The 13847-nt window shown below is 42.3% G+C and overlaps 1 protein-coding gene across 1 annotated transcript; it reads left to right on the forward strand.

Moving 5' to 3' along the window:
- Positions 1-3292: 3292 nt before the first annotated feature.
- LOC131249121 (cytochrome P450 89A2-like) lies at positions 3293-4951 on the forward strand. The gene has a single exon (XM_058249690.1). The coding sequence runs from the start codon at positions 3327-3329 to the stop codon at positions 4890-4892; it is 1566 nt and encodes a 521-aa protein (XP_058105673.1). The 5' UTR covers positions 3293-3326; the 3' UTR covers positions 4893-4951.
- The last annotated feature ends 8896 nt before the right edge of the window (positions 4952-13847 follow it).

Genomic DNA, 13847 nt, shown 5'->3' on the forward strand with positions numbered 1-13847 from the left:
ACCATCAACTTTGGAATGGAATATTAGGCCATCACACAAAAAATCAGTGAGATTAGAGCCACGATTGGCCCACAGTAATCAAACAAACTCTTCTTGGCCCCTCGCCTTGGAAACCTTATGTGGGCCCGACCATTATGTATGTGCATGATCTAACCTGACCATTGGCTTTGGTAGGTCATATTAAACCATCACACAAAATATCAATGAGATTAGAGCCACAGGTAGCCTGTAGTGATCAAACGAACTTCAATTGGCCCCTAGCCTTTGAAACCTTGGGTGGGCCCCACCATTATATATGTGTGTGATCTAACTCGACCGTCCGATTTGGCAGCTCATATTTAGGCCATTACAAAAAAAAAAAAAAAAACTGAGACATCCCAACAACATGTAGACCGCAGCAAGCAAACCAACTCCGGATGACTACCACCGTTGAAACCTTCCTAGGCCATACCTACCATCAGATTTGCATCATTCTTTGGGCTAAGCGCCTAAAATGGGCTTATGAAACAGATAGACGGTACCGATCACTTGCATCTATATAGGTGAGTCCCATGAACTCCTTTGCACTCTCGCCCCCGTTGATGGGGGTACGGTCATACAAGGCGTAAGGGGCAAAATGGATTTTGAAGGCCTTAACGTAGCTTTTCCATTTCCCAACGTCTGTCAAAGGTAAATAGATAGTTTTTTCATTATCTTTTTTAAAAAGATAGGCTACTACCTACAAGTATTTTAAAAACAGGCATATATTCAGGAATAGCATTACAGCAGGCGGATTTTCATAAAAACCACTACTTTTTTAAAACCAAAATAGCACGGTTATTTAATACTCTCAGAGAGCTATTGTTGAAACGCTGGCACTTAGAAATCGTACACCTATCATATATAAACTCAACTTAAACGGTTCAAATTGTTTTGTTCTCATATAGATCAGCATACAAAAGTCAGTGTTTGAATTTTTAATGATCCTAACAGCTGATCAGTAGGAATTTGTTAGTTTAACATGGACCATTGATTATTTTTCCTCTCCAATGCCCGTTAAATGTCCACTAATCAACTACTAATTAGTAAATCAAAGAAGTGTAATTTCCTATTCAAGAGCCATCTAAATTAGGGTCATGATTTGAACCATTTAATTTGAATTAATTTTACAGTATGTATAGAATTTCTGAGTGCATGCATATCAACTATATACAGACTATAAGCAAACATCAGACATTAGCTGAGTTGGACCTCTCCACGTAAAAGTTTGCTAAAATACAGGAGAAGGGGATTGTGTAGCGAGTAACTCTTATGCTTAGCCTACCTGACTACCGAGTGAACTCTGTGAGTTCCACGATGATTTATGTATTTTATCCGCTCCGTCCATCCATTTTAACAGATAATTTTAGCCCTTGCATCCAAAAATGAAGCATGTCTAATGTTCAAATAGACCACATCCATTTTAACAGATAATTTTAGCCCTTGCATCCAAAAATGAAGCATGTCTAATGTTCAAATAGACCACACCACATCATGTCTGAGTGACTAACCAATAATTTTTAATCATTGATTAATATGGACAATGTTTGGACGGTGCTGGACTATATTTGGACGGTGCTGATCTACATGAACAATGTTTGGATGGTGTTGATCATCGTTAGTGGGTCATATGCCTAGTAGAATGATAGTGTATAATGACATACATTTATACCTCAAGTATTGAAATGATTTTAGGTGTAATTCGAGCTCTCACCTTGAACTACAAACCCCCTCAAAGAGGGGATTGGGAACCCCCACTGGCAATCCCCAGTTGCTTTATGCTGCCAAACAACCAAGGGGATTTGATACCCATTGTGTAGCGAGTAACTCTTATGCTTAGCCTACCTGACTACCGAGTGAACTCTGTGAGTTCCACGATGATTTATGTATTTTATCCGCTCCGTCCATCCATTTTAACAGATAATTTTAGCCCTTGCATCCAAAAATGAAGCATGTCTAATGTTCAAATAGACCACACCACATCAAACAGTTGAATTAAATGTTTACCGTTGAAAATTTCTTGGGGGCCACAGAAGTTTTGGATCAAGCTTATATTTTTATTTTCCCTTCATCCATTCCCATACGATCTTATGAACAGGTTGGATCTTATGTCATGTTGGTCATTGAATAAGCTTATTTTCCTTAGTGCTGCACGTGGGGCCCACCTGATTGTCAGCTGATCACCCACCATGAAATTTTGGATGCCCAAAAAAATCAGGCTACCCCAACCATCATGCTAAATTTAGAGGATTTTTTATGGCTGTATATTGTTTTCTTTGGTGGGCCTAGTGCATTTTGAATGTACCATCCGACACGTGAATCATGCGGTCCCCACCTTGATGTTGAGATTATAAAAATCACTTAACACAAAATCAAGGTGGCTTCATCAGGAGTAATTTGATACTCTGGCGTGATTCTTGACATGCAAATACTTAAAAATTGAATGCATGGGATACATTAATTTAAATTCAACTCACTAAATTAAGGAACCTACGGGTTGTTCAAGTCACTGTCCAAACTAAATTAAGGAACCTACGGTTGTTTAAGTCACTGTCCAAACTAAATTAAGGAATCTACGGTTGTTTAAGTCACTGTCCAAACATCAGATTGTTTGAAAGGATACTAACCTTTGATTAGTAGGTAGAGTTGTACAGAGTCAAGTTGGCTGGCTGGCCAACTTGGCTTAGTATAGTCAGCAGCTCAAGCCAATTCGAACCAAGTTTGAGCCAAAATCAAACATGAGCGGCATTTTCTCAAACACATGTAATGCATCTTAATTTCTCACGGTAAGTAAAACAACAACAACCATTTATAGGTGTTTCATCAAATACAATGTAAGCAACATCAAAATAGATACAGTCAAATTTTCTTCCTCTTCCGAGGATAGGTCACTCCCGATGATTCATGTACAATTCCGCAGGATCCAAGCATCTTCCCCAATCAGACCTTTAGCTCAGTACCGATAAGTGGACCCCACTTATCAATGATCCATACCGTTGATCGGACGTGCCCCAAGATGTATATACCATGCCCCAAAAGATCCAACAGATTGGAAACTAGCATCAACCCATCGTGTGTACTTCTCCATCAAATGTCATCATTATCCACCGGCCCTAAATTAAAGAAGGATGAAGACCATTTAATAAGTAAAACTTTTGGTAAATCCTCCATCAGTATCCACCAGACCCACTTCCTCGATTGTCAATCCATGGGCCTCACTTGTTCAAAATCAACGCTCCAAACTCCTTCAAGGTTCTTCATTTTACGTATATAATGCAGACGGACCCAAAGCAATCTAAAACACCAAGATGGCAATGACAGTAGAGTGCTTCCTCACCTTCTCCATGGAGCTTTGGTCTCTCATCTTCCTCTCCATCTCCCTCCTTCTAGCTGTTGGATTCCTGTTCAACCTCCCAAAAACCATCATCAAGAGCGGAAAAAAACTCCCACCTGGCCCACCCACAATTCCCATATTGGGCAACATCCTATGGCTGAGAAAATCTCCCCTTGATCTGGAGCCCATCCTCACTAATGTCCATGCCAAGTACGGCCCTATCGTCACCCTCCAACTGTGCCAGCAGACCTTTATCTTCATAAGATCACACTCCTTAGCCCATCAAGCTCTCATCCAGAAAGGATCCACTTTCTCCGATCGACCTCCGGTAGTCGAAGTCCGTCGCATCATTACCAGCAACCAACACAACATCAGCTCATCCGCCTACGGCCCGCTCTGGCGTCTCCTACGACGGAACCTCGTGTCTGAAATCCTCAACCCCACGCGCGTTAAATCCTACGCTCCAGGCCGCAAGTGGGTTCTCAACTTGTTGATTGAACGGCTTAGATGCCAGGCCGAGTCGGGCAAGTCTGTCAATGTCTTGGAGAGCTTTCAGTACAGTATGTTTAACTTGCTCTTGCTTATGTGTTTCGGCCAAAAGCTCCATGAAAGTGATGTGAAAGAGACCAAAGCATTGCAGCAGCGCTTGCTGATGAGTGCTACTGCCCATTCCATCTCCACTTTCTTGCCAATGCTGGGAAAGATTATCTTCCGAAAGCAGTGGAAAGATGCGTTGGCAATACGCAGAAGACAGGAAGAGCTTTTCATCCCTCTCATAAGAGGGCGGAAAAATCGAAACAAGCCACATGAAGAGGGAAGCCTTCCCTTTTCTTATGTTGATTCCCTCATTGAACTTGAACTCCTCGAAGAGGGAGGGAGAAAGCTTACCGAAGGCGAGATGGTGACCCTTTGCTCTGAGTTCCTTAGTGCAGGGACGGACACGACGTCCACATTGCTGCAGTGGATCATGGCGAACCTGGTGAAGCATCAGGATGTGCAGGCCAAGCTGGTGGAAGAGATCGAGCTGGTTGTTGGGGATGGACGAGAAGACATCGAAGAGGAGGATTTGCAGCAGATGTCATATCTGAAGGCAGTGATCATGGAAGGACTGCGGCGGCACCCACCGGCCCACTTCGTGCTGCCGCATGCAGTGTCGGAGGAGGTATTATTGGAGGGGTACACAATACCAAAGAATGCGACTGTGAATTTCATGGTGGCAGAGATGGGGTGGGATGGGAATGTGTGGGAGGAGCCAATGGAGTTCCGGCCAGAGAGGTTCTTGGGAGAGGGAGAGGGAGAGGCAGTGGTGGACATAACAGGGAGTAAGGAGATCAAGATGATGCCGTTTGGGGCAGGCCGGAGGATATGTCCTGGACTAGGGCTTGCAATGCTGCATGTGGAGTATTTTGTGGCTAATCTGGTGAAGGAGTTTGAATGGACGGCTGTGGGAGGAGAAGAAGTTGATTTGGCCGAGAAGTGGCAGTTCACTGTTGTTATGAAGAATCCTTTGAAGGCTTGCATCAGTCCAAGGAAGAAATAAAATAGCCAAGTCCTTGTTCAAAAAACAGATGTGAAACAGAGTTGTGTTCTTGTTTTCAAACTCAGAGATATCAATAAATAAATAAAACAAATGTAAAACAGAGCTGAGTTCTTGTTTTCAATCTCAGAGATATCAATAAATAAATAAAACAAATGTAAAACAGAGCTGAGTTCTTGTTTTCAATCTCAGATATCTCAATGTTGAAATGCACCGTCTACCGCCAACCAGGGTCAGATAATCTACTGCTAATCTACTCGATCTTATAGATTATCTTATAATCTACCTCTAATCTACTCTTTCTTATAGATTATCTTATTTAATAATTAGATGTTTATCCATATACAATTCTACTCTATATCCTAACAGGCTCAAATCCTCTCTAGTGTTCATGCAATAACAGAATTTTATCAAGCTTATAGCTATATTGGCAAATGATCATAGAGGAAGGTAAGTATTTTTATTTTTATTTTCACACCCACTCACACACGCCATAGTGGTATTTCACCACCTATGGGTACTCAAACCACACACCTTGTGTTTAAACTCTTGGGAGTTGATGTAGAGCGGGTCGCGGATAGTTACATGGCCAAGATGGATCAGAAAAGGCCCGGTCGACGACAGAAGTGATCCAGACCATCGAACCTTAAATCGGGCGTATCTTGCAATCCAAAATGAGTTATCTGACGTAAAATATATGATTTTGGGGTAGAACGAGCTACTGAAGCCAACCAACCCGCTATGTTGGGTTGCGTAGCCCGGAATTGAGAAAAACCCTTGGGTCAACGGTCGTTTTCCTGTTTTAATTTCGTTTTTACTATAAATAGTAAGTTTTAGTTTGATTATAACTCTTCATCCGTCGGGCTTTAGGAGTTGTGCCCAACGTGAAAAGAGCTTAGAATAATTAGGAGAACGGTTTGGTGAAGCCAAATAGGACACTTACTATTTTTAGCCGAAAACCTTGTGCACTAGTAGACATCATGACCATCTATAAATAGTAAGTTTACTATTTATAGTAAGTCGCGGATTCTAGGAATTTGAGTTGTAGTTTGATTCTAATTTCTTTCCCATTACTTGGTACCCCTATTTAAAGGGTTGTGAACTCGTTTTTATTAATCAATTAATCAATTTCGAATTTCTTAGAATTTATTTCTATTTTCTGCTTTCTTTCCTCGTGGATTCGAGAAGTCATTGTGAGGAGTCCAGAGAAGCTCCGTGGATTCGGAGTAATTATCCTCATCACGTCCATCCCTGCGTCAATTGGTATCAAAGTAAGGATTCCCCTCGGGCCGATGACAAACAATGAAGGTATGAATCAAAATCCTGTGGACGGTGATCCAGGGATTCATTATCTTTCGGAAAGAATGGAAGCTTTCCACCGGGAGAGTTAGTTGACCATGCAAGGGCTGCAGGCAACTCTCGACCGTCTTGCGGATGCGCTACTCCCGCCTCGAGCCCTAGGCGATGCTCCACAACCTTTGGTTGCTCCTCCACCCATGGTGGCTTCACCACCCATGGTTGCTGTACGACACAACCCCGATTTTCATATAGCACTACTAGTGGCAAACCGTAGGGCTACACCAGATGATTCAAGTTCTAGCAACGAGGACTTTAATGAGGGTTTTGCCAGACGACCAATCCATGGAGGTGATCATCTAGATCGTGCTGAAAGAGACTATCGAGGTAAGGCTGAACTTCTTAGTTTTAACGGTTTATTACGTATAGAAGATTTTCTCGATTGGCTAACCGAAGTAGAGAGATATTTTGATTACATGGACGTGCCAAATCATAAAAGGGTAAAATTGGTAGCGTTTAAATTAAAATCTGGTGCTTCTGCATGGTGGGAACAATTACAACTCTCACGAGCCCGCCAGAATAAGGCGCCCATCTCATCATGGCCACGGATGAAATGTCTTTTTCGATCTCGATTTCTCCTCAGTGATTATGAGCAGATATTATTCCAGTAATATTAAAATTGCAGATAAGGAAATCGAACAGTCACAGATTACACTGAGGAATTCCAACGGCTGGCTATACGAAATGATCTGTCAAAATCTAAGTCACAGAAGGTGGCAAGATTTATAGGTGGGTTGCGACCGACAATTCAGGACCGAGTTCAAATGTACCCAGTCGGGACTGTGGACGAAGCAGTTCAATTGGCGGGTAGGGTAGAAACACAACTTGCAAGAGCTCCTGCTCGTCCATATCCTTCAACTCGACCCCCCATAACGGGTCCCACGCAGGATCCAGTGCTGCCACGAGGAAAAAACTCAGTACCTCAACCTCCTACAACCGCAAACCGTGATACGGGGAGCGGCTCATCCAGACCTCAACGTGCAGCACCCACAACAGCGAGTCCGAGTAGGATTCCAAATCCTTATGCTCGGCCAAGGTCGAATATTGTTACCGCTGTGGCCAACCAGGCCACTTATCAAACACTTGTCCTCAACGCCCCACAGCACACTTGACTATAAACGAAGGGGCCACTGAAGATGAGGCCGCAGAAGAAGACCATTGCTTTGATGAACATGAACAAATCACTGAAGAAATAGCAGGTGGCGATGAAATGACGGGCGAGGATCGTGGCGAATTTCTAGTTGTGAGGCAATTGTTGTATGCCCCAAGAAAGGAATTACATCCACAACGACACAATATATTTCGTACTCGGTGCACCATCAATGGAAAAGTCTGTGATGTGATCATAAATAGTGGTAGTAGCGAGAACATCGTCTCAAGAGTGATGGTGGACAAGTTGCGGCTACCAACGATGAAATATCCTTCCCCGTACTCAATTGGCTGGATAAAAAAGGTGAATGAGACTAAGGTAACTGAACAATGCAGTATCTCGTTTTCAATTGGCAAAAATTATAAAGATCAAATACTTTGTGACGTGGTCGATATGGAAGCTTGTCATATGTTACTTGGTCGACCCTGGCAGTCGGACCGTGATGCGACCCATCGGAGACGAGATAATGTTTACATATTCGTCAAGGATAGTCGAAAAATAATCCTTACCCCTATGGCACTAGAGAACCACCCTGAAGCCTCTAAAGTGGAGGGGAGTTCCCTCTTGACCATTCGGGATTTTATAGAGGAATCCAAGGAAACCGGCGAGGTATACGCTGTAATGGTGAAGGGTGAGGAAGAGGAACCCTCAAACATCCCTCCAAGTTTAAGACTGTTGTTAAACGAATTCAAAGAAGTCTGGCCTGAGGATTTACCTGATGGATTGCCCCCCATATGGGACATCCAACATCACATAGACCTCATCCCTAGGGCTAACCTGCTCAACCGCCCTCATTATCGGATGAGTTTGAATGAGTGTGAGATACTTCAGGGGCAAGTGGAGGAATTGATCCGCAAGGGTCTCTTGAGAGAGAGTATGAACCCATGTGCTGTACCAGCATTATTAACACCAAAAAAAGATGGAAGTTGGCGTATGTGTGTCAACAGCCGGGCAATCAACAAAATTACCATCAAATATCGATTCCCAATACCACGGTTGGACAACATGCTCGATATGTTAGAAGGGGCCAAGGTGTTCTCTAAACTAGATCTAAGGAGCGGGTACCATCAGATTCGTATTTGACCCGGTGATGAATGAAAAATGACATTCAAGACCAAGGAAGGGTTGTATGAGTAGCTAGTCATGCCCTTCGGCCTATCAAAAGCACCAAGTACTTTTATGCGTTTGATGAATCAAGTTCTAAAACCGTTCACTGGCCGATTTATGGTAATATATTTTGATGACAAATTGATATATAGCAAGGATGAGGCGGAGCACAGGAAACATCTCAAGCAGGTGCTGCAGGTCCTACAAATTAACAAGTTATACCTCAACTTGAAGAAGTGCAGTTTTTTAACTGATAGCCTGTTATTTATAGGATTTGTTGTAACGTCCACAGGCATTCGTGTGGACAATGAAAAGGTGCGAGCTATTAGGGAATAACCAATCCCGACAAACATTCATGAGGTGAGGAGTTTTCACGGGTTGACGACTTTCTATCATCGATTTGTGAGAGATTTTAGTACCATAGTCGTGCCTATAACAGATTGCATGAAAAAAGGACCATTTCAGTGGACTGATAAAGCTAACAAGAGCTTTCATGAGATCAAACATCGTTTGTCTACAACACCGGTTTTAGTGCTTCCTAATTTCAACAAATTGTTTGAGGTTAAGTGTGACGCTTCATACGTCGGAATTGGAGGAGTGTTATCACAGGAAGGCAGGCCGGTAGCCTTCTACAGCGAGAAGCTCAGCGAAGCCCGAAAGAAGTGGTCGACTTATGAGCTTGAGTTGTACGCAGTTGTTCAGGCGCTGCAACATTGGCGGCATTATTTGATTCAAAGAGAGTTTGTTTTGTACACTGACCATCAAGCATTAAAGTTTATTAATAGTCAGACTAACGTGAATCGTGTGTATGCTAGATGGGTTACATTTTTACAGGAATTCACTTTCGTTCTGAAGCACAAGTCAGGGCAATAGAACAAGGTGGCTGATGCACTTAGCCGTCGTGGATCACTACTTGTTACGATGAGCAACGAGGTAATCGGCTTCGACTGTCTTAAGGAGCTGTATGCTGAGGATGAGGACTTCAAAGATTCTTGGATGAAGTGCCAAGAAGGTTACCCCAATGACCTTCATATACAGGACGATTTTCTCTTCAAAGGGAATCGATTGTGCATCTCCCAAAGTTCTCTGAGGGAGCAGATTATTCAAGAGCTACATGGAGGTGGCCTCGGTGGACACCTGGGGCGAGACAAGACGCGAGCTCTTATACAAGAGCGGTATTACTGGCCGCAATTAGTACGCAATGTGGGAAAAGCCGTATAACGTTGCCATGTTTGTCAGACCTCCAAGGGGCAATCTCAGAATACGGGCCTCTACACCCCGTTACCTGTGCCCAACGGTCCTTGGGAGGATTTATCAATGGACTTCGTATTTGGTCTCCCACGAACACAACGCAGCATGGATTCGGTGTTCGTGGTGGTAGATCGTTTCTCCAAGATGACGCACTTTATCCCATGCAAGAAGACCCTCGATGTAACACATGTGGCGAATCTATTTTTCAGGGAGGTCGTACAGCTACACGGGGTCCCCAAGACCATTACTTTCGATCGTGACACGAAGTTCATTAGCCACTTTTGGCGGACTTTATGGAATCGATTCGATACACGACTTCAATTCAGCAGTGCTTACCACCCACAGACTGATGAACAGACCGAAGTTGTGAATCGCACGTTAGGAAATCTCCATCGCTGTATTTCAGGAGAAAAACCGAAGCAGTGGGATTTGGCCTTATCTCAAGCAGAGTTTGCATTCAACAATATGGTGAACCGCTCGACAGGGAGATCACCATTCTAGATTATCTATGGATGAGTGCCTTGCCACACACTTGACTTGGTCCCTCTGCCCAAGTACCCAGGCAAAAGCATTGCAGCAGAACATATGGCAGACAAGATCATGGGAATCCATGCAGAAGTGCAGACCAAGCTACATGCCTCGAACGAGAAGTACAAGGAACAAGCCGACAAGCATCGGCGACAAAAAGTGTTCGAGGTGGGCGACTGCATTATGGTCCATATGCGTAAAGAGAGATTTCTGACCGGGACATACAACAAGTTGAAAAATAAGAAGATTGGACCGGTACCAATCATCCGAAAGATCAAGGACAACGCTTATGTTGTTGATCTCCCAGATGACATGACAATCTCATGGACTTTCAATGTCGCGAACCTAACCGAGTATTATGAACTAGAGCATGACGAGAACTCGAGGACGAGTTCTTTTGAAGTGGAGGAGACTGATGTAGAGTGGGTCGCGGACAGTAACATGGCCAAGATGGATCAGAAAAGGCCCGGTCGACGACAGAAGTGATCCAGACCATCGAACCTTAAATCGGGCGTATCTTACAATCCGGAATGAGTTATCTGACGTAAAATATATGATTTTGGGGTAGAACGAGCTACTGAAGCCAACCAACCCAGCTATGTTACGTTACGCAGCCCGAAATTGCGAAAAACCCTTGGATCGATGGTCGTTTCCCTGTTTTAATTTCGTTTTTACTATAAATAGTAAGTTTTAGTTTGATTATAACTCTTCATCCGTCAGGCTTTAGGAGTTGCGCCCAACGTGAAAAGAGCTTAGAATAATTAGGAGAACGGTTTGGTGAAGCCAAATAGGACACTTACTATTTTTGGCCGAAAACCTTGCGCACTAGTAGACATCACGACCATCTATAAATAGTAAGTTTACTATTTATAGTAAGTCGCGGATTATAGGAGTTTGAGTTGTAGTTTGATTCTAATTTCTTTCCCATTGCTTGGTACCCCTATTTAAAGGGTTGTGAACTCATTTTTATTAATCAATTAATCAATTTCGAATTTCTTAGAATTTATTTATATTTTCTGCTTTCTTTCCTCGTGGATTCGAGAAGTCTCTGTGAGGAGTCTAGAGAAGCTCCATGGATTCAGAGTAGTTATCCTCATTACGTTCATCCTTGCGTCAGGAGTATACCACCTAGGCAAGGATAAGGACCCCATAGAAGAAGGTAAGTTACAAATACAATAAGTAGGTATGTTACAATGTCACTATCTTTAAGAAGAAACATAAGTAGGTATGTTACAATGTCACTATCTTTAAGATGCTGTTTCTTCACCTATCAAATGGCTTGTTGGCAGGTCTATTTTCAGGAATAGTATCATACAAGACCAGATTCATGTGGAGGCCACAAACCCGAATTAGTCAAGATAACTTGTAGGATGAAAGAACTTCTACAAAGATGTTTTGAGTGTTCTGCTACTTAGGATTCATAAGCCATCAAAGAACTCAGTATAAATGCAACCTTTGAAGTACAAAATGGCTACACACATTTGTACACACTGGTTACATTAAACTGTTGTGATTATTTCAGAGGGTTCTGTTAATCTTCTCCATGCTGGTGGAGGACGTTAGCCTTCGTTGAACCTCCTCAGTGAATGTGCTCATTGATCCAACCGTTGTATTAGAATATCGACCTCTTGGATGGGCCACCGCTCAAAACCTAGATTGATTGGATGGTCTGAACTAAGCCTACTCTCTTCTGCTTCTTTTCCATACAACTTACAATTAACATATATACTTAGTGGACACTGCATGCCAGTCACCTATCTTCAGGTTTTCTGTGGTGTCCCATCCAAGAAGTGGGTCATTCTAGTGAAGCGACAAGATCTGCTCGTCCAAGTGGTTGGGTCATTCTACTAAGAGACCCGATCAAATCAGCAAATTCACCGAGCGGAGAGTCAAGGTCAGCAAGCATTCTTCAACAACATGGTGAAACAAATAGATATTTCAAGATGGTGAATGTGGAGAGGCTTGCCCTTGTTATGCCATACATGATGATCCATGCCATTTATCTAAAAGGTGATCCAGGGAAGGACGTGAGGTCGAGCACCGTCTTCCTCAAGAGGATAACTATTCCGCTCATATGGACTTCTCGAATTCACGAGGAAAAAAAAGCAAAGAAAATAAAAATAAATTTTAATAAATTCGAAATTGATTAATGAATGAATAAAAAATGAGTTCACAACCCTTTAAATGGGGATACCAAGCAATGGGAGAGAAATCAGAATCAAACTACTAAAACTCCTAGAATTCGATTCCCTAGTGGGGGTGGCTAACGGTGAAGTGTGAACAGACAGTGGGTGTACTTAACAAGCAAACAGAAAGAAAAAGAAAAAAACTAACTTACTAGCACAAGGTTTTTGGCCAAAAATAGTAAGTGTCCTATTTGGCTTTACCAAGCTGTTCTCCTAATTTTTCTAAGCTCTTTTTGCATTGGGCGCAACTCCTTAAGCCCAACGGATGAAGAATTATAATCAAACCAAAACTTACTATTTATAATAAAAATGGAATTAAAATAGAGGAACGCGGCTTAGCGGGGTTGGTTGGCTAAAGTAGCGCGTTCTACCCCAAAATCATATATTTTACGTCCGATAACTTATTCCAGATTGCGAGATACGCCTGATTTAAGGTCCAATGGTCCGGATCACTTCTGTCGTCAACCGGACCTTTTCTAATCCATCCTGGCCATGTAATTGTCCGCGACCGTCCTACATCAAAAGATTCTGCCATGTGGTAGCTAGTACCACTGATCAGACATCTTCACCGTCTGTACAAATTCGAATCAGTAAATGTTTTTCTAACTTGACTTAGTAGACTGAGATATCTGATGAGGGAGATTATTTTCCATGTATCACATACTCAATGAGACAACATGGATGAACAGAATGAATAGCACTTGGTGGGCTGAAGGGCCAGGCATCTACCGTGTGCCCAATCACTTGTATCTGTACATACGTCGGTCCGTAAACTCCTTTGCACTCTTGCCCCCAACAAGGGGGGTTACAATCATAAAAATGAAAGGAGCAAAATGGATTTTGAAGGCCTTAATGCAGCTTTTACATTTCCCAAGTCTGTCAAAGGTAGAAAAATAGTTTTTTCACTGTCTTTTTTAAAAAGATAGGGGACTACCTGTAAGTATTTTAAAAACAGGCATGTATTCAAAAATAGCATTAAGCAGGCGGGTTTTCATAAAAACCACTACTTTTTTAAAGCAAAATAGCAACAGTTATTTAATACTCTCAAAGAGCGCTATCAAACCGTTCAAATTGTTCTGTTCTTATATAGATCAGCATAGAAAAGTCACTGTTTGAAATTTTAACGATCCTAACAGCCGATCAAGAGGAATTTGTTGGTTTAACATGGACCATTGATTATTTTTCCTCTCCAATGGCCATTAAATGTCCACTAATCAACTACTTTGTAAATCGAAGAAGTGTAATTTTCTGTTCATGGGCCATCTAAATTAGGGTCATGATTTGAACCATCTAATTTGAATTAATTGTACAGTATGCATAGAATTTATTAGTGTATGCGTATCAACTATATACAGAGTATAAAAGTTTTCCCATCCTCCT

Source organism: Magnolia sinica, chromosome 6, assembly GCF_029962835.1.
Source record: "Magnolia sinica isolate HGM2019 chromosome 6, MsV1, whole genome shotgun sequence".
Lineage (NCBI taxonomy): Eukaryota > Viridiplantae > Streptophyta > Magnoliopsida > Magnoliales > Magnoliaceae > Magnolia > Magnolia sinica.